The sequence below is a fragment of the Diplotaxodon limnothrissa genome, linkage group LG22, assembly GCF_057381915.1.
Source record: "Diplotaxodon limnothrissa isolate DT_005_m linkage group LG22, D_limnothrissa_male_GT1.1, whole genome shotgun sequence".
Taxonomy (NCBI): Eukaryota; Metazoa; Chordata; class Actinopteri; order Cichliformes; family Cichlidae; genus Diplotaxodon; species Diplotaxodon limnothrissa.
The window spans coordinates 13904267-13923575 of record NC_140616.1 but is presented as its reverse complement, the minus strand read 5'-3'; the positions used below and the strand labels follow the sequence as shown (position 1 = coordinate 13923575).

General features: G+C 39.6%; 1 protein-coding gene across 3 annotated transcripts; it reads right to left on the bottom strand.

The window, feature by feature from the left end:
• Positions 1 to 57: 57 nt before the first annotated feature.
• Positions 58 to 18917, bottom strand: tuft1b (tuftelin 1b). Of its 3 annotated transcripts, none has more exons than XM_085346484.1 (13): positions 18807 to 18917; positions 17737 to 17793; positions 5558 to 5635; positions 5340 to 5432; positions 5149 to 5220; positions 4937 to 5002; positions 3919 to 4013; positions 3021 to 3186; positions 1638 to 1861; positions 1321 to 1426; positions 938 to 1021; positions 340 to 431; positions 58 to 234 (listed from the first exon to the last, which is right to left on the bottom strand). In XM_085346484.1, the coding sequence occupies exons 1-13, from the start codon at positions 18915 to 18917 to the stop codon at positions 162 to 164; spliced, it is 1317 nt and encodes a 438-aa protein (XP_085202610.1). In that variant the 3' UTR covers positions 58 to 161. The 3 variants fall into 3 exon arrangements, with proteins under 3 accessions (XP_085202610.1, XP_085202612.1, XP_085202611.1); XM_085346486.1 differs by having other exon boundaries at positions 3021 to 3131; positions 3930 to 4013; XM_085346485.1 differs by having other exon boundaries at positions 3021 to 3131; positions 3930 to 4013; positions 17737 to 17812; positions 18808 to 18917.
• Positions 18918 to 19309: the final 392 nt, after the last annotated feature.

Below are 19309 nucleotides of genomic sequence, written 5' to 3'. Positions count from 1 at the left end.
AGAAGCAACAACGAGGTATCGACAGAATGTGCGTGAGGTCTGCTAAAACAGCCTTTATAAAAATACAATTAAAAGAAAATCACCGCAGAGCTGCATTTTACATATATGGTTAAATATATAAATATGTACACAGTATTTAACTCCTTTGGTTGTCTCTCCAATCATGATTTGATCTCAATGACTTTGATGAATGGGAGGGCTTTGCTGCTCTGAGTTGTCGGTGTCAGCGGTTTGCTGCACAGAGGTGGGGGAGAAAAAGAAATGTTAAGAGATTATTTTAGACATCTGACTGTAGGATGACTAATAGAAAGGACTGTAAGTTAGGAAGTGATGGCTCACCTGTAAACAACCTCTGGTTTGTTCTCAGTAGATGAGGGTGGAAGATCCTGGCCTGCCAGGTAGTACTCCATGTGGTCATGCATTTCTTTGTTCTGTAAACAGGAACGGGATTAACGACGTTAAACGGCGCATTCTTTCGGCTTGACACAGGCACAGCTTTACTTCAAACAACAAAGCCATTTTATATTTTCCTACTGTTGGCAAAGCCCATAAAAAGACAAAAACCTGACATCGATAGTCTGTTTATGGTTCTGTGACCAACACCTAATTTATTCTGATGAACTTGTAAATCTATAATTGCAAAAAATATAATTTCATTGAAATAATAGGCCAACGAATTTTTCTAACATGCCTGGGCACAGCCAGGAGCAAAAAGTGCATTTTTTTGAGCACCACCTTCTTTTATGTGTGCCATGTTTAAGGAACAACACAGGGGATAATAGACTCTTTTTATCATGAGATTTAAAAAGCTCATTTAAGAAAGCTACAGCTGTTTTTGATCATCTTTTGAGCAAAGAAAGGCTTTAAAAACAAAAGAAAACAGAGATAAATTCAGTGATTCAGCCTGTTTGCATTTTTTTTTTAGAAAGTTCCTCACCTCTGCTTCCAGGAAAGCCACCTTCTCCTCCAGATCCCTGATGGCTCGATCTCTCTCCTGGAGAACCGTGCGGGAGTTCTGGAGCTGCGTTATAGATGCAACAAACAAACAATAAGAGACCGTATGAATAACACAAGATGCTTGTCTGCTTGAAGCAGATGCATCATCACTTATTTATCACCAGCGGTTCTGCTTCACCACATGCTTCCGCTTGGCTTCATCCCCCCAAATCAATTCTACTTCATGTGGCCGCCTCCTCAGAAATCACATTTTCTCATTAGTGGCTTCCTGTGTGTGTGTGTGTGTTTATGGGCAGCTTGCAAGTCTGTGTGTGTCTGTGTACACTATGCACCACCAGGCAACATCCTTATGTGCATAAATACCTGTTCGATCATGTGGCGGACCTTCCTCTGCTGACTCATTAACATGTCGTCAAGATGATGAATCTTTTCCTTCAGGACAGCCACCTCCTTCTCAAGCTCTGCACACCTGAAAGCAGATACATGAGAAAGCTTATATACAGTCAAGCACGTGAGTAAAAGATGTATTTCTCTTTTACTGCAGGACATAAAAGTGGCTTTCCCTTAAATAACGCAACATCAATCAGATAAGATTTTATAAGATGCTCTCTGGGCAGAGCCTTTCCTCATTATTGGTTTATTAGAAACTTCTTCTTTTATGAGTCTGCGTGCAGTCTTACCTTTGCTCCTTCTCTCCTGCTTCCTCTCCGCCTGCTTTAAGCTGCAGCAGCTCCGCCTCTCCTGCAGCCATCTTGTCTTTGAGGATGCCGTTCTCGATCTCCATGTTTCCCAGCAGCTTCTGCAGCTCCTCCACCTGTTGACCTCTCTCTGCAGACTGCTCCTCGGCCTTCTGCAGCCGCTCTGTCTGCTCAGCCAGCTGTGCCTGATACTCGTTTGATTCGGCCTGAGAGGAAAATCAAAGTGTGAGAACTTCCTTCTGGTGTGCTATAATATAAAGTTTGACCTGAGTCTGGTTTTCATTGATTTGATAAGGCCGATTCACTGCCACAGTTAGTATCCCTAAGATAGCTGAATTAACAAATTGTAACTCCACGTATTTTTTTCACTCATGTTGCCACCTGAGTAGAAAATGCGGCTTAGTTGGAATCCCCCCAGTTTCATTTTATTTGCACCTTTTTATTGCTTTTTGTTACATGAGATGTTCAAAGTGTTGAACTAGTTGAGGCAAAACAGTGCCTGCTCAGAAATTATGCATCTATTCTGAAGCTTGTCCCAGTCACTGGGTGAGAGGCGGCGTATACCTCGGGACAGGTATCCAATCTGTCTCCTTAGGGCTTCTTAGAAATGCTAAATTAATGATTCTAAGCTTTATTAATTTCTCCTGGCAGCATTAAAGAGAACCTGTTATGCATACAAAAATATTCTTGGACTCTACTAGAGTAGTTTTACGTGTTCTTGATCACAAACATGAGGTTAAACAGCAGATCTGTGTGCCCTGGATGACCATATTAAGGATATCCTCCCTCTATGATCCCACACAGAGCTACGAGTACAAAAATGCTGAAACTGAGCATTTAATGCAGTCTAAAGCCTGAGCTGCTGGCTCACAGGTATTGCTTGTACATACTTGACCTCACCACTTGAAACTTTCATTGTAACAAAGTACATTTGATATAAAAAATCAGGATAATTGATCCCCTTTAGCTTGATAAGTGACTGTATGTTTTGTTTTTAAATGTATTGTTCTCGGCTATTTCTGTCTAAACTGAATTCAGTCAAAAAAATTAATGATTTAGATAACTTCCTAGTAAATAATGTCTCATATCCTCCTGTTGCGTAATTTTGTTTCGCTGGAGTCACTAACAGTAAAGAATTGCATATGTAAAGTAAAGTGTTTGTCTTCGGGCGGTGCCCCTACATGTCCTGACAGATGAATGTACTGCAGAGCAAAGATCCAAACAGTGGAGGATCACAAGATGAAATCCAAAGATAACACTGACAGATAACAAGGACGATTAAAGGAGCAAGAGAGCATCAGAGGGGTGAGTCATAGCTGCAGTGGACAGGAAGCTGTGTCACGTTACTCATCTCCTGATACAGACCTGCAGTATGTCGATCTCCTCCTGATGCTGCTTCTCCATCTCCTTCAGCTGAGCATACAGGCGTTTGGTCACCTCTCTGAGCCTCGCACTCTCCTCCTGATTATCCCCAACCTGAGAGTGCACACACACACAAAGAAAGTGCTCAATTAGATTTAATCTCACAAGCCTCTTGAACCAGAGGGCTCAACATGGGCTAACAAACTGATAAAAGAGGCTGCTGATAGGCCATTTGCTTTGTGTTTACAAGGCTGCATGGTCTAGCCTGAGGTAACAAAATCATTTAGACAAGGAGCTGTTAAACTCTACTCAGATAATCTTTTAACTCAAGGCTCCTATTTGGGAAGACAGAATGGTTTCCTCTACCGGAGACACAACACATCTAATGCACTGTGATACAATCTGAAACCACTTAAAGGGAAGTGTAAATTGATCCTACCTTACCTATATACGATACATAGAAGATACTGGGTTTGACTAGCATGCACACACACAAACACACACAAGCTTTCTTGCAGCGCCAACACTGCTTGCTTGGTAGATGGTGTTGAATTACAGCAGTTGTTATGATCCGCCAAGTCGAGAATAATGCATGGGAAAGACAATATCTTGTGTGTGTGTGGTAAGCTTTGTTATGAGCTGATGAAAGCCTGGGTAGCATTTTCTCTACAAAAGCAGGCAGTTGTCTGGTTTGAATCAATGAGGAACTGCTGCAGGGACAGGCATTTTTTTCCATCACGACTGTCATTTGAATAAAACTTTGAATGCATTCAAATGAACTGCAGCTGAAAGTGACTTCTTCCATTTCCCCATTTCATTCATCTCAGACTGATGAATAATCAAATGATAAAGGCTACACACGGGAGCGCCTCAGAAGAGGTCAGATAATTCTGCAAACTACGGCGAGCTTACGTAAGCATCAGTGTGGACGCCGTTGGCATTGATGACACCTGGTTGGCTGGTGGGTGCTTTGACTCTGAAGCCATTGGCTGGACGCTGAATAGGAAAAAGGAGCAAATGGGAGGAGGAATTAGTGCGGAAAAAGCTGCACATAAAATGGAACAGTTCAGGTCTACACAATTAATATTGTGATACGCTGTGTTTGTGTTTAAACCAAGAAGCAGGAGCACTAAGGTGTTACATAATTTGGGTATTCCATATGTCTGCTTTAAAGGCCATGCAGGTCTCGTAAGCCTCTTAGGTTAAGAGAAGGTGACCCACACGCACAGTTCAACACTCACAAAGACCAAGCAGCAACCTATGAAGCTCTAAAAGCTGCAGGTCCTGGAGTGACTGCACTCAAAGGTCACTTTCTATAGTCCCATGTTAAAAACATTACATTAAATTAAATTGCACTAAATACACCTATCAACTAATTACCCACGTTCAAATGCAGTTACAAGTTTATGCTCAATAATAACATCTTCTTTATCTGATATGCATTTGGTATTAAACTGAAGGATACAGGCAGATATTTCTGTCTTTGCAACTTAAAGAAATTGCATTCACATCGAAACCCTGCCAAATAACATCTAAACTAGGCAAGTAATTTTCCAGTTGTAACTCTTGCTTAAATATTCTATCATTTATATGGAGGCTATTGTTAACCACTAACTCTGCTCAGTCATTTGCATTTTACTTAGATGCTGCCACCTATTTTAAGGGCAAAGCTCATCTAAAAAAGCTTTTTATTTTATTTTATAAATGTCATGTAGATCTTGTAAAATTGGTAGATATTTACTGTAGATCTTTACTGTTTGGTCAGAGGAGGAAATTAGCCTTATATGCAGCACATATATATACATAACTTGTAATATACTTAACCTTTTGATCCTTTTAAGGCATTAAAATCACTATTCTTCCAAATTGCCGGACCAAAGATAATCTGTTGAACTGTTTCTGAGGCAGAGGGTGTGTACCTGGTTGTTGTTGCCATTCTGCCTGGCTGCCATCTGCTGTCTCAGAGTCTTCAGACAATACCTCACCTAAATACAAAAACACATCAGGCATTAAAAAGATGTGTACTATGCAGAACCACAGGTATACCCTTGACACAGCTGAACGCTGTGCTTAAAGAAACACACTGCTTTCCACCAATAGCTTTTCAGCTTTGACTTGTCCACACACTGACCTCCTGAATCTGGGACACCTCGTCCGTAAGCATCTTGACGCTTTCTTCCGGTGGGTTTTTTCCAAGGTAAAACTGGATGACACAGTGACCGCAGCATGTTAGATAATATGACTGTAGTTCAGTTAAAACTGAAGTGTTGAGTTGCTCAAACTTTATCAATAAACATGAGCAAGCAAAACAAGCTCACATACTTTGATGACTTCAACTTCTATGTGAGGTCTGACTTCAACTTCGTCTTCCTGCCCTTCAGGTTTTTGCGGCGGCGCAAATTCTATGGTGCTCTCCTACATTCAGTATAAAAAAACAAAAACAAACACAAACCCTCATATGTATATATCAAACTTCCCATTCTGCATTCCTCTCTTTCTCTCAGTTAACAAATAGTTTTAAAACTGCTTTGAAGTTGTACCTTACTGTTGTGCTGTTGTGAGGTGTTGCCTGTCTGGTCTCGACGTTGTAAGCTGAGTCTAAGCTGCCTGCAACGGTCCTGAAATGAAAGATGAGATAAGATGTGCTAAATGAAGCATCGGGAAATGAAGCAGGGCTCAAAATGAAAGTCTCAACTGAAAGACAGGGTGGAGCTGAAAGCCAGAGAGAGAGAGCGTTTTTTTTTTTTGGGGGGGGGGGGGGGGGGGGTGCATAAAACTTCCCCTTTATTGAGGTTTCTCCTTGGATGCCACACAGCTAAACTGTGAAGCCTAGCAACCGCCAATGAGGAAACATTTCCACTCTGCCCTCGTGGCCAAGTCTGGTGATTATGATCAAACACTGGAGAAAATGAAACCAAGGCTGACCAGTCAGGGACAAAAATATCACAACTCAAAACATCCGTGACTGCTTAGTCACTCCAGAGTCAACGTGTCGCCTTGGCAACGGAAACAGAAAATACGGAGATTATTTGTCATGCAGGCTTTTATAAACTAAAGTTTATATAATACACACACACACACACACACACACTGGAAATTCCAGAAAGATTCAGATGGTTTGACTAACATAACTCATGGCCAACGTAATTCACTGTAACTGTCCATCTCTTCTATTGTATTCTAGTCTGTCCCACTCATTTTTATAGTATCTGTTCTGTTTGGTTTGTTTTGATCAGTGCATCATGCCTTATGTTTGATCCGAGAGATGTGACCTCTTCTCTTGAATCTACTGCAGTGCATTGCATTCTATTTTGTAGATATTGTTATATATGTGTATACTATTCTATTCTATTCTATTCTATTATTTTGATATATCGCCTACTTATATTTCAGTTCAGTTCTAGTTAATTCTGCTCTCTGAATGAGGCAGTAGGAATCCCAGTAAATGTGCCCTTGTGTGGATCATCTCCTTAAACTGTCCTTGCCAGTTATTGCTGCAATAGTGTTGCATCTTGTTGTCCTAATAAGGCAGACACTCCCGCCAGTGAGAGTACTCTTTCACTGGAAGTATGTGTCATTGTGTGCTGATCATGACTCTTTAATCTACGCTCACATGCTAATCAGCGTGACTTGCTGTAGTAATTCGTTTTTGAGGGGTACTTTTCATTTTTTTCTCCCACAAACATAGACACAAATACATTTAACTCACCCGAGAAAGTCAGCTAAACCCACCTGTGATTTTAGTCAAACCACATAACAAACAAATGCTTAATATTGTAAAAACACGCACTTGTCCTTGGGAACACCCATTTAGTAGGATGAAGGTGTATTTGTGTTGCTTTAGTCCAAGTATGCAAAGAAAACAAACGGTTTAGTCCTTTTGACAAACAAAATCCCCTGAAAGTGAAGGATAACACTCTAATTGCTGGTGAGCTACGTAACAGTTCATTTTTATCTTATCTCCAAATCCACTATGTCTGGAGTGTATAGCTCATGTATAGTTTGTCCCCACCCTACAGTATATGAGCATATGGAGTGCTTAATATGCTAAGACATTGTGTAGGCCGAGCTCCTGTGAAAACACTGTGTGCTTTGTGGTTCTGCTGTGCACGCTGTCATCAGTGGCCTTAATTAAATTCCGTGTGGGCGTGACCACAGAGGGCAACAGGTAGCTGCAAAAATGGCGCACAGCTTAAGAGCCTGAGGCAAAAATAAAGCTCTTGCACTGTAACTGTCTTCTTCGTTTAGTTTAAAAACTTGAACTTGTAATCCTGTAGTAAATACCCAAAACTATTACTATTATGACAAAAGGCTAGAATATGCTGAGTTAGTTCAAACACTCCTAATAGCATGAGTTTGAGGTATGCTGATTTGTTTACTTGTATTGCGTACACCAGATGTTTACAGCTGCTGTTTACTGGTTTACTGATCCCCACATAAATATGTTTCTCCAGTTCCAGCCTCCTGTTTTCCATCACAAAGGTATTTTAGCTATTTCACAAGCATTTGAGATGCTTGTGTTTCACAAAATGCAAAGAGAGCAAAGAACCAGATGTTTCTCCCTCTCTGGTTCTGCAAAAGAATGCCATAAAACTCCACCTGAATCATATTTTACATTTACACGCTATTTGTTCTATAATATTCTCACTATTAATACCACCCTGTTTCATCAGTGGCACCCAGCATGCTTTTGAAATAATTTAGTAATGTTTCTCACACATTGTTCCTACTTACACACCTTTAATTTGCTTGCAGTGAAAATGACACCTGAGAGGCACTGACACGTACTCTACATACCACAGTCTGTCGTCAGCTTTAAGAAAGCATTACTTGTGAGCACATGGACACACATACTCGAGATATAAGGGACACAGTGTAATCCTAAACAAGCTCGGGGTTTAAACTTGAAAGGCACTTTTAGTCAAGAAAACCAGATGGAAAGTAGAACACATCCTAGAATAAGATATTTTGCTCTTTTTTCTTACAGATTTTGTTTCACATACAATAACTGGCAAATTCATTAGTCAGCCATGCCTTCTTTCCTGTGAAATCCCGTTTAACCGTGTCAGGCTTCCAGTAATTCTGTGGCAAGGCAGTTGGGGGTACGCCCACTGACTGCTGGTGGTTTGTTGATTAGTGGCTGCTCATCACGATGGTCACTGGGATAAAATGAAACTGTGTGACTGAGTGGAAACAGATTTCGGATTCTGGAGTGTTTCGGTGCATGCATGAACATGCCACGTTAAACAACGCATCAAATGTGGGGAACACATTTGGCTACTGACGTAAGCGACCAGTTCTCTGTTTGCAATTCAAACAAATGGCTTAGCTTGAATGGCAGCTCTCAGAGCGCGATTGTGCCACCTGAAAACCATCAGCACAGAGGCGGTGAGAGGTAAGCCAAGTCTGAAACTTTGATCTGAGGGAGGGACACCTCAAGGGCTTTGCTCTCAACAGAGACGCAGGCAGGATCATGGGACAGGCGCACCCTGGGCGGAGCTGGCAGTGCACCTCACCACATGCTATTCTTCTGCTGACAGTAATAGTTGTAATGAATCACAAGTCAGAGCTCACACAATGACTTGACTGCACATATTGGAGGGGCCAGGTGCATGAAAACAGTCCCAACAATTGACTGCAAGACTTATTAACCACCTTTCCTACAAAAAGTGTTATTATGTGTTATTACAGAGCAGCTAGCCTCTACCTGTGATCACGCTCCAAGGTGAAATAGAACTGAGAATAGCTGAATGCTTTTTTTTTTTTTTTGCATAGAAGTAAGTGCTGACTGTTAAGTCCTGATGTAAAAGCCATTAAATGCATGTATGGACAAAACAGAATGACTTAAGGGCATAGGTTTCCTTAAAAACATTGACATATGTTCCCCAGGCCTGTGGTTTAAGTCATCTACGCTGTGTTATGTTTTAAAAGTATCACCTATAGAAATATCTGCCTTAGACAGAATGCTAGGAAACCAGATGTCACTCTCTTTATGGCGAACAAAGAGCCAGAAAGAAAATAAAGAAAACTCAGCTGCAAAGTTTCTTTTCAGGAATCACCCCAACACTTAAAAAGTCCCAAAGCCTTGTTGCAAGTTGTTGCTTGTAAAAACTTCTGTCTGCACCTGCCAGTAAGTGTGCACTTTGCTAACATCACAGCTTAGCCGAGTGGAGACACCATCATTGTTATAAAGCCTGCCACTAGCACAAGGGTCTTAGATGGTCTTTTCTGCAGAATGATACACTTGCCAGGGTAGTTTGTGAATTTAAATCTAAATGTCCCATTAAATTTTGTTATATTTAAAAGATTTGTACAGCTATCTCCTAAACTGGATGACTTGCATAGACTTGCATTTACAGATTGTTCGATATAGTTCCACATCATCAGAGCTACACAGCTCCACTATCTACATGTATCTGCTCTATGGGCATGAGCTAACTCACGTTTTTAATGAACATAATTTAAAAAAAAAACCTTTCATCTGCTCTGTGCGTTTACAGTGCAGATAATAATCTGCTTCCACTCTTGAGACAAAGAGGCAGACACTTGGGAGAGCAGCTTCTCCAGGCTTGTCTGTGCAGCTCAGGGCTTCTGTAAAAGCCTGACCTCATATAACTTCAAAGCCTTAAGAACCCAGAGCGTGCAAAGTCAAGTAGCCTTTTTTGCACAAAGAAATATTATCTTTACAAATATAACTGTTTCATAAGGTGGGAAAGCTCATGAAAATAGTTTAACTGATCATATCAGAGCCACTGAGGGACGTGCTTTTCTATGGGAGTTGATTGATTTTCCTTTAAAGGCATGGAACAAAGCACCATTAAATAACTGTTTTGTGCAACATGAAGTAGAACTAGCAGTCTGCAAGTAATCAGCCAAAAGCTCATGCTTCAGACTGTGCTAAATGTTTTGTTTCAGGCAGTTTTTGGGTTTTTTTTGCTCTTGGCACTGTGTGATGTCACAGTTCTGGCTATGAGAACAGCACTCTTAACCACGTGGCATTCGAACTTTTCGATTTGGTGTGTGAGAGCACAACAGCATTAACAATTACTAACAATTTAGTTACTAGTTAAACAAATTATTACGAATCTCAGTGCTGTGACACTAATAAAGACGTGAAACATTAAATGCAAAAATGCAAACAAAGTGCTGAGATAAAGGTTCTGGTAAAAAGACAAACTGTAGCTTAACTGTGTAACTGAGCAGCAGCAGAGAGCCCAAAGGGAGAGTCTGTTTTCTGTCTCTAATGTCCTGCATTCAGCATAAAAAACAATGGAAGTGGAATACTGAGAGGTGCCAAAGCTACTGTATGCATTTCTAGTTCTTTCTACCTCCTTTAGTGGAGGGTGTAACTTCAGTGATTCATATAAAAGGATGAAAACAGCTCATATTGTGGAGATATGGAGTTTACTACTATATAAGAAAAGAAGTAATTTGACTGGAGGAAAGAAAAAAAGAATTTTATTTAATGGAGATCATTTTTTTAACAATGATCAAAATAGTTAATTATTCCTAAACCTGTAAAACTGTTAACTGAGCAGATTAAGATTGGCTTATCTCAGACCAGAACACAAAAGCATGAGGGGGACTTGGACAGTGTAAGCGGAGCGGAGCAGAATTAGGTAGTCATTATCTCTGAAGCTGAGATGATCAAAGACTCAACAACACTGCAGATCACATCATCATTATTGGAACAGACTCACAGGAGACATGAAAACAGCTGTTTATAAATCTGTCCAGCCTGACTCATGAGTACTGATTAGTAGGTGGCATCACAGCTTCCCCTATACGAGTCTGGGCTACCAGAGCATCCCTCTATCGCCGGTGACCTTACACAATCAAGAGAGGAGCGTCCCACCAAGGGGGCAACTAACTCCTCCATGACTGCCGTTCACTGATCTGGAGATGATGTCATAGTGAAAGGATAGAGCAACACCGAATAAAGGATCAGCCACTCAGAGATCATTGAAGCAAGCTAAAAACATTGGAAAGGGAAAACCAGGCCGAGCAGTAACTCACAGCAAGACCCCCCGAGTTCACAGCCATGTGTGAAACCTACCCATCTCCACTACCAGTCAAAACAGACGTGTTTTATTACTAAGCAACAGGCTAAACACCTTATGAATGAAGACGGAATTATCTGCTTAAAACAAGTTTTTGTTATCCGCAAATCCTGCTCCACCAGATCGCGCACGCCATACACATTATAGGTATTAATATAGACTCGTCTCATGAATAATCCCCAAAGAATATTGAGCTAATACAATGAAAGCTGAATCATTTTTTTCATGACACAAGAAAACAACTGACAAATAGGAGGTGTCACTTTTACAATTACTTTTATGTAACAAGTTAAATACCGCTGCTAGCACGCAGGAGGTGAGAAGAAACTTAACAGAATCAGGTCAATTCAGATTGAATAATAAAAGTTTGGTGGTTGCTTTTCGGAGAAATCGTGCTGATCAAACAGACGGCAATGTTCATTTAAAGAATTTCCTTGCAGAGATCATGTATCGACTGGTCTACTGGGAAGACAAAGCTAAATGAATCATCTGCCAACCACCGCTCTATACTTCACCATGCAAAAGCAAAATATTACAACCACAAGAACCATCACAGACTTTACCCTCATAATAATCACCATGATAATAATCACCATGCCACTTTATCTCACAAAGAATCACACTTACATCTACCTGGGCTGAGAAAGTTGTCTAGGACTTTTCCCGGGGATGATCAGGCAGCTGCGATCCAGACTGTCTCTATCTGTGTGACTAAGTACATGGGAAGCCACGGCTGTCTTGCCTTACATGGCTGGGCGAGGCTGCATCAGCTGCCCAACCCTTCCCCCCCCCCCTCCAGATTATTCTCCCGTCAGAGCTACAGCGAGAGCGCCAGTTCAAGGAGGCATGCAGTTCAGAGCTTCCCTGCAGGACTGTGATGTTAAATACAGCATGGAAAAAAACTGGAGGGAGCATTTCCACTGATTAGATTATAGGGGAGACCGGGGATAGTTGTAACATTTTTGACATTTCTGTCTGTAACTTGGAGCTCTTTTAAGGTAGTGGATTCAAAATGTAATGCAAAGTATTTACATGTCTCTGCTATTAAATAGTGCAGCTATTTTCTCTGCAACACAATTACCCATTGCATGGTATGGTCTCAAACACAAAGAGTGAAATGTTACAATTAACCCCATAGTCTGGGTTAGTTGTAACATATCCTGGGGTGAAATGTAACACAATGAAATAAGGGTACTGACAAAATATTAATATGTAATCTTTGTTTATTCAACACATGAATGCACTTAGAGCCATTAATGTAGCTATGTGTGTGTGTGACAGAATGCAGAAATCTAGCTTTTGAACATATCCCAACCCCCCAAAAAAGACAAGTTATGGAATTTTCTGCAACTGAATATTTCATTAATTTTGGTTGGTCTTCCTTGAGTTTGGCCTCATTGGCTCAGTGGGCATTATAACCTACAACTCTTGCACCAATTTTGAACATAACAATGAACCTGAAAAAATGTAGTTGTTCACCAGCATCGCAATTCCATTACTTTTTATCATGGCTTACCTTGGTGTGGTTTGCAAAGTGCTTCAGAAAGATGAGGAAATCTGTTTCGTGCACCCATCCTGATTTATTTCCACTACCAGTACTTCCTACTGGTCCATCTCTGACACAGTGGTCTGCATAATGTATGTGTGGGAACACAAACAGTGGAGGAATTGTGTTGCCAATGGCATTAACCGCATATACAAAAGTGACCAGTGAACCTCTCTCTGCTGATGTCGTTGCCCCAACTTGTTTAATATAAGTTAAAGTAATAGTGTGGTAAGTTGTAACATCTGCATTATTGTTACAACTAACCCAGACTGTTGCTGTTACAACTGACCCAGACTCCTATAGCCATGAACTAGCTAACATTACAGCCAATGGCTAAAACATTAGCACTAAAGACCTACACAGAATATATCCCCATAGACATACAAATAACATAATTTAAGTTTGATGAGTTTAACTGCAAAGCAGATAATGCTATTAGAAATTGAAATGAAGTAGAAAAACTTACTTTTTGGCATACAAATTACTTTTTTTGGTGTTAAATTGTCTGTTTTTGACAAAATGTGCTGATTTTTCACATGTGATAGCAGAACTGAGTTGGGCATGCACAGGATGAGTCACATCATTTGAAACTTAGCCCTGATTGGAGAAATTGGAAGTGTTACAACTGACCCACGTTACAACTATCCCCGGTCTCCCCTACAGAACTGTGGACTAAAAACTTTGTTGGCGTTGAATTTAAACAAATATTACAATGATCAGCTCGAGTCTAAACATAAGAACCTACTGAGCTTTTGTTTTAACATCTTTTGTTGATGAATGTGACAAAGGAAAGCAGTTGTGATTACAATTTTACATACACTCATCATGGGTATGAATGTCACGCTAATTTTGGGCATTTAGTGATTTCTTTGATCTGTTAGTATCTTAATGTACGCATGAGGAATGACCTCATTTATCTGCCACATAGTGACAGTGGTAGTTTGCAGCACACTGAGGAATGTGTTAAGAGTTACATAACAGAGATTAATGAAGTATCTTTATATAACGAGTTACTGGCACGGTGCGTGTGTGCAGAGCAAACAAAACCATGCAAACAAAAGTCAAATGCTGCACCGACCAAATATGTTCATGTTAGTGCATGTTTATCCAGCTATCTTTGACTTAGTACGCACATCTCCTAAATGATATTAATCCTGATATTCTGTTACATAACGTGTTTCGTGGCCATTTGAAGCTTATAATGAAGCCACAGTTCAACTTACAATCAACTAATCATTTGTTTTGTCAAATGAGGAGACAGCAGACCATCTAAGAAGGACTCTTAAACATGCTTATTTTATGGTTTCTTTGTTATTTTTTGTTAGTAAACTAATGATCTAAATCTTCTGGTTTCCTGTTGGACAGTACAAAATCATCAATTGACATATTTAGTCTTTGGAAAGTTGTGCAGGACCATTTTCACAATTTTAAACAATATGGGGTTTCTACTTTTATAGAGTATCAACAAAGCATTTTTACTCATGTTTAACATAGGGAAAAGTCATATATACACGTGCTCTGATTTAGTGATATATGTACAAACATATGTAAAATCCCCATATTCTTTCACTAACTTCTAAGTGCTGCTTTAACCTCGGTTCACTGTCTTCCAGCTGTCATTGTCATTCAGTTGTTTTTGTTGATGTGTAAGTAGTGCCAACATAACCTTTAGACGTGTTTGCAATACAAACAAAAGACTTGCATGCGATCTCTCCCACGTCGCTCTCCAAGTATATCGTGGAGCTAAGAAAACCACATTGGAATCCAGCTAAGGTATTTTAATAACAACCTTACCTAGAATGCGCTTGTTGTTCACATCATGTTCACACACATGACACAAGAGACCCTAAAATTACCCTTAAATTACCGTTACCATTACTTAATACAAAATAAACCTCTAAATGTATTTAAATGGGTTATTTGAGGTCATGTTTAAGGTGAAAAAACCCATGTTTTCTCTGCCTGATATATACAATATACAGTACACAATATACAATATACCCAAAGGCTCTTATCCTGGGGTGTCAAACTCCAGGTCTTGAGGGCCGGTGTCCTGCAGGTTTTAGATCTCAACCTGGGTCAGCACGCCTTAATCAAATTATTAGTTCATTACCAGGCCTCTGGAGAACTTCAAGACATGTTGAGGAGGTCATTTAGCCTTTTAAAGCAGCTGTGTTGGATCAAGGACACATCTAAAACCTGCAGGACACCAGCCCTCGAGGCCTGGAGTTCGACACCTGTGGGTCTCAGGCTCTCTGAATAAGAAAACTGGGAAGATTTTTGAGACAAAAAACTAACATTGCACTTTTACTTCTAGCTATAAAACTACAATAAACCGCCTTAAATTGTTTCTGATGGCACTAAACCTATTCTAAAAAGTCATAGCTGTAACTCTTTCACATTAGGTGGCCTTAAAATACATTTTTATGATGTAAAATAATCTAATATCGGCTATATTGGTGGATTTTCTTTTTGAAAAGTCGGGGGGAAAAGAACAGTCAATTCAAGGTGCTTTATGTTGAAAAGTAAAGATTTTGTATTCTGGGGAAAAACTCAGTAACCCCATATGAAGATGCACTTTGTGACTGCGGGAAGAAAAAGTCTCTTTTTACAGGAAGAAATCTCCAACAGAGGCAGCAATCTGACACAGCCGGTTTGGGAATGAGGTAGGGAAGAGAAGATAAAAGAATAGAGAACATAAGGAGGCAGGACAAAACACAGACAGGAACAATGTTCTTTGGACAGATTAAACCAAAATTAAGATGTCTGGCCCTAATGCAAAGCACTACATCTGGAGAAAACTAAGCACAGCATATCAGCACAAACACATCGTATTATTTGACAGGCATGGTTGTGAAGAGGCAATTCAGAAAATGAAATAATTTGGTTGCTTTTATTTACTTTTTCAGCAATTTATTTCACCGGTTACTTAACTGAATGTGAAAACACTGCTGTCTTCTCAGCTGCATGCATCTGCTGAGACTATAGTCAAGAACGATCTCAGAACAGTCCACACAAACAAGATCCCCTCCAAACCACAAACAGTTCTCATATGAATTTGTTGCACCAGATCTATCAGTAGAGGGAGAAAAGCTTGAACAGCCTGAGTGCATTTGTTGGGAAAGATTTCTGCTTCCTGCCAAGAGTCTTTATAAACAAATTATCTGTTCATTCGCGCTGCCACCATGCACCACATGTGGCATCACAACAGGACTCGACACGTATAAAATCATTGATTTAAAGCACTAAATTAATTTAACCGAGATCTTGACAGCATCACGCAATGTTTAATGTTTTACTTGGCAGATTCACAATAAATAGTTGTCATTTTATATCTACAAGGAAGCATCTCAAGAAAACAATGCGCAAGACAGTTGGAAGAAAAAAAACTGTTTGATTGCCAGTGATCATATTTCTACTTAACTACCAAACCAACAAGTACCGGCACATTCTTAATGAGCGCTGTGACGCTCAGAGTTCCCTGTAAATTTGACTTTCTTGAATGTCCGGTCACCTGCTTTGTCATCCTTCTACAATGGCTCGAAAGATTACAGTTACTGTATCTGTAATAAAAAACAAAAACAAAACACGGCTAGAGGCTATAATTGTTCACTGGTGTTTAATGAGTTGATAGCGTTTACATTTCCCTTGTGTGAACACATCAGTTCATTCTTAAAAAGTTTATTGTATATGGTCACGGTTAAGGTTCATGTGTAGCACTTCCCTTCTCTACTTGATCACTCTAAGCATTCCCAAAAGCACTTCTTTATACATGTAAGTGCTTTCTATGTAAACATCATACACACACATTCACACGCAACTCAGTTTGAGAAAGACTGGAGACTGGAGCAGCCAAGGATCGAACCAGCTTCTGATTGGAAGAGGATCCGTTCCACTTCCTGAGCCCATGAGAGCAATATTGGTGTATCTACAATGGTAGTGCTTATTTTTCTGTGCAGGCGAAGTTATTAATAAAACTAAAGTCAAGCAACAAGAAGCACTGCAATACAGTGGCTGGACTTGCTTGAGATTTTTTTATTCTTTGAAATCACAGAACATTTGGAATTACTTTAAATGCTTTTATTGCTTAGATTTTGATTTCTTATACACCAGGAATATTGCTATATGTGACATGAGAAGTATACTACCTTTAGAAGTTGTTGATGCAGGTGCAGCATCACAGTTTTGGTTTGGATTGCCATATGTGCTATTAAATTCTGCTTTAAAATATATATGTGCTGCAGTTAGCATTATTTATAGTTTATTTATAGTAGTCAAATTTCTTTCTGCAGCTTCTATAGGATACAGCAGCAAGTTTTTAGTCCAAAGGTGGGTAATTAATTTCCTTAAGAAGCTTATAAAGAGATGAAATGAATATTGGTTAATTTCACCAGTTAAATAGTTTCTCATGCAGCTCCTTGGGGAAATTAATTGCCCACCCGTGATCTACACTATTGTCGTGTCCCTTGATTGAAGTGACTTCAGCATTGGTGGTCAGCCCACATCTTTTGCCATTATTCCACTTTTTAAGTAAACAACAAGAAAGGTAAACACTGCATCATATATTGAGTACCTCAGCACAGGTGAGTTATTTATTTATTTAAAATAAGAGTCATTAGTTAAATAGTCGTAGCTTATAATTAACAGTGTTGGCGGTCTAAGGTGAGTAGAAGCGTTTACTCAAATTTTTATTAAGTATTACTAAAAATGTTCACGATCATGTCCCCACACTGTTAGAGAAATATAGACATCAGTCCAAGGATCCTAAGTCTCATCTTAAGTGATGTTGTTAGATTTGCCATCTTTATAAAAACAGTCTGCGTTGTGTTCAGCAAAGGAAACGTGATGCAAATATGGTGAACGAGGATGAGGAAGGATAGATTTTTGCTTTAACGTCACATTATTTTACATAGTTCATGTGAGGTTGTTATTATTATTCTTATTTGCGGGTAAAAGTTTCGCTTTCATATGAAAAACTGCTCTTAAAAATTGGGAAGTCTAATGGGAACTATGTCATTGTGGACCAAAATGTGCCCAGTATGAAATCCGGGTGAGTGCAACGCTAAACTTAGTAGTTAGTGCTTTTAAACCAGTGTCACGCAGCATCACTCACTTTAGTTTCGTCGTCCTCTTCTCCCTTTTCCACCGCCCGCGTCACGCCGCCGCTCATCTTCTCGTCGGGAAGTGTCGACAACACATAAAAATAAGTGAAAAATCAGAGCTGTCCAAAGTTACTGGACACGGTTTCTTTGAGTACTGTGTTTTTACAGACTCTGCTCTTCGCGAGTAACTGTTAAATACGACACACGCCCGTGGAGAGGTGGAGAGACCTGGACCCCGCTGCGCTTCTGCCTCCCTCTGCCGTCTGTCTGACTGTCCAGGTGCTAAAGTAAAGCAGACCTGCCTACCTTATGCAAGTGGAATGCACTGAACCACGGTGTAGCCCATATTTACAATTGCTGACATATTTTCCAACATGACCATTTTTATTTTGGGCTTAAAGCTGTCTGTATACTTACTCATATTTCAGTGTTTTTCCTAGACACGGGATATTCTTCTTCTTCCCATAATAATAATAGTGGATATGATGACGAGTATCTTAACGCTACTCGACCTATATGCTATTTAACACATTTCTCTTTCAAGGCACATTAGCAATCATTAAGGTTTCTTGTCTTATAATGGATTATTTATGAATGAATACAATGTTGTCACTAATGCTGAATGAATGAATATAAATGAATGGCTATGTCTTATTTGCCACAATGTAAAAATCATTATTTGCCCTTATAAACATGAAGAAATAAATATGAGTAAAATGCATCTGAATTTTTCCGTTTTAATATTGTGTAAACAATTTTCGCGATTTTCATTTAGTTAGTTTAGTTAGTCTCTTTTATATTGAAACAATTGGATTGCATGTATAAATAAAGGTTAAATAAAATAAAAAACTGAAAATATGTAAATATATAAAATAAAAGTTTTATTTACTCATATAATTAAGCAATAAAGAGCACATGCTTGGTACAAACTGACTGTATGCCAATTAATTACATGTAATTTGACCGGATTCCGTTGAATTGAACGTTTTACGTTCTTGTGTAACAAAATTATATGGAAAATTCAAGTGCATGGTGATGGCTTCTTTGCTTTCGAGCACATTTTATTTAAATATTGTCTAACCTCTGAGAAGTTGATGCCACCTCCATCGGACAGGTATTTGGTGGCACTTCTCCTGGACCATGGCATTTTGTGTCCAGCCCCCTGTCTGATCTTCTTCCAGAAGGAGCCCATACGCCGTCTCTCTTCATCTGTCTTGTCAAAAATGTTTCTCTTGCACTTCCCTGTGATATGTCCCAGTAACACAACAGTGCTGAAAGTGCAGGATCTGCTTCTTCTACACCACAGCTAATTCTGTGCTAGACCTGCAAAGAGGATATAGTCCTGTTTAATAACCATCCTGCCCTGCAAGGAGCCACCTCTCTTGAGGCCTACACTGTAAACAGGTTGAGTAACAGCAAATATATCCCGCTGTAATTGGATTTACAGGAAAACTGCTGTAACTGCATTTTATGTTAATTTGCTTTAATTATGTTTTATTCAATCTCTTTTGCATTTAGTAACAAAGGCTTTGAAACTTTTATTTTGACGCCAGGACTGAAACATCAGCCCAGATAAGTTTTCTA

Excerpts from the sequence above, each read along its gene's own strand:
- tuft1b (XM_085346484.1), bottom strand. The coding sequence starts at position 18,917 with ATGGGCTCCTTCTGGAAGAAGATCAGACAGGGGGCTGGACACAAAATG. Across the intron at positions 1,427-1,637 it reads GCAGGAGAGAAGGAGCAAAG|GTGTGCAGAGCTTGAGAAGG; the intron begins GTAAGACTGCAC and ends ATCTGCTTTCAG. Across the intron at positions 1,022-1,320 it reads TCCGCCACATGATCGAACAG|CTCCAGAACTCCCGCACGGT; the intron begins GTATTTATGCAC and ends TCTATAACGCAG.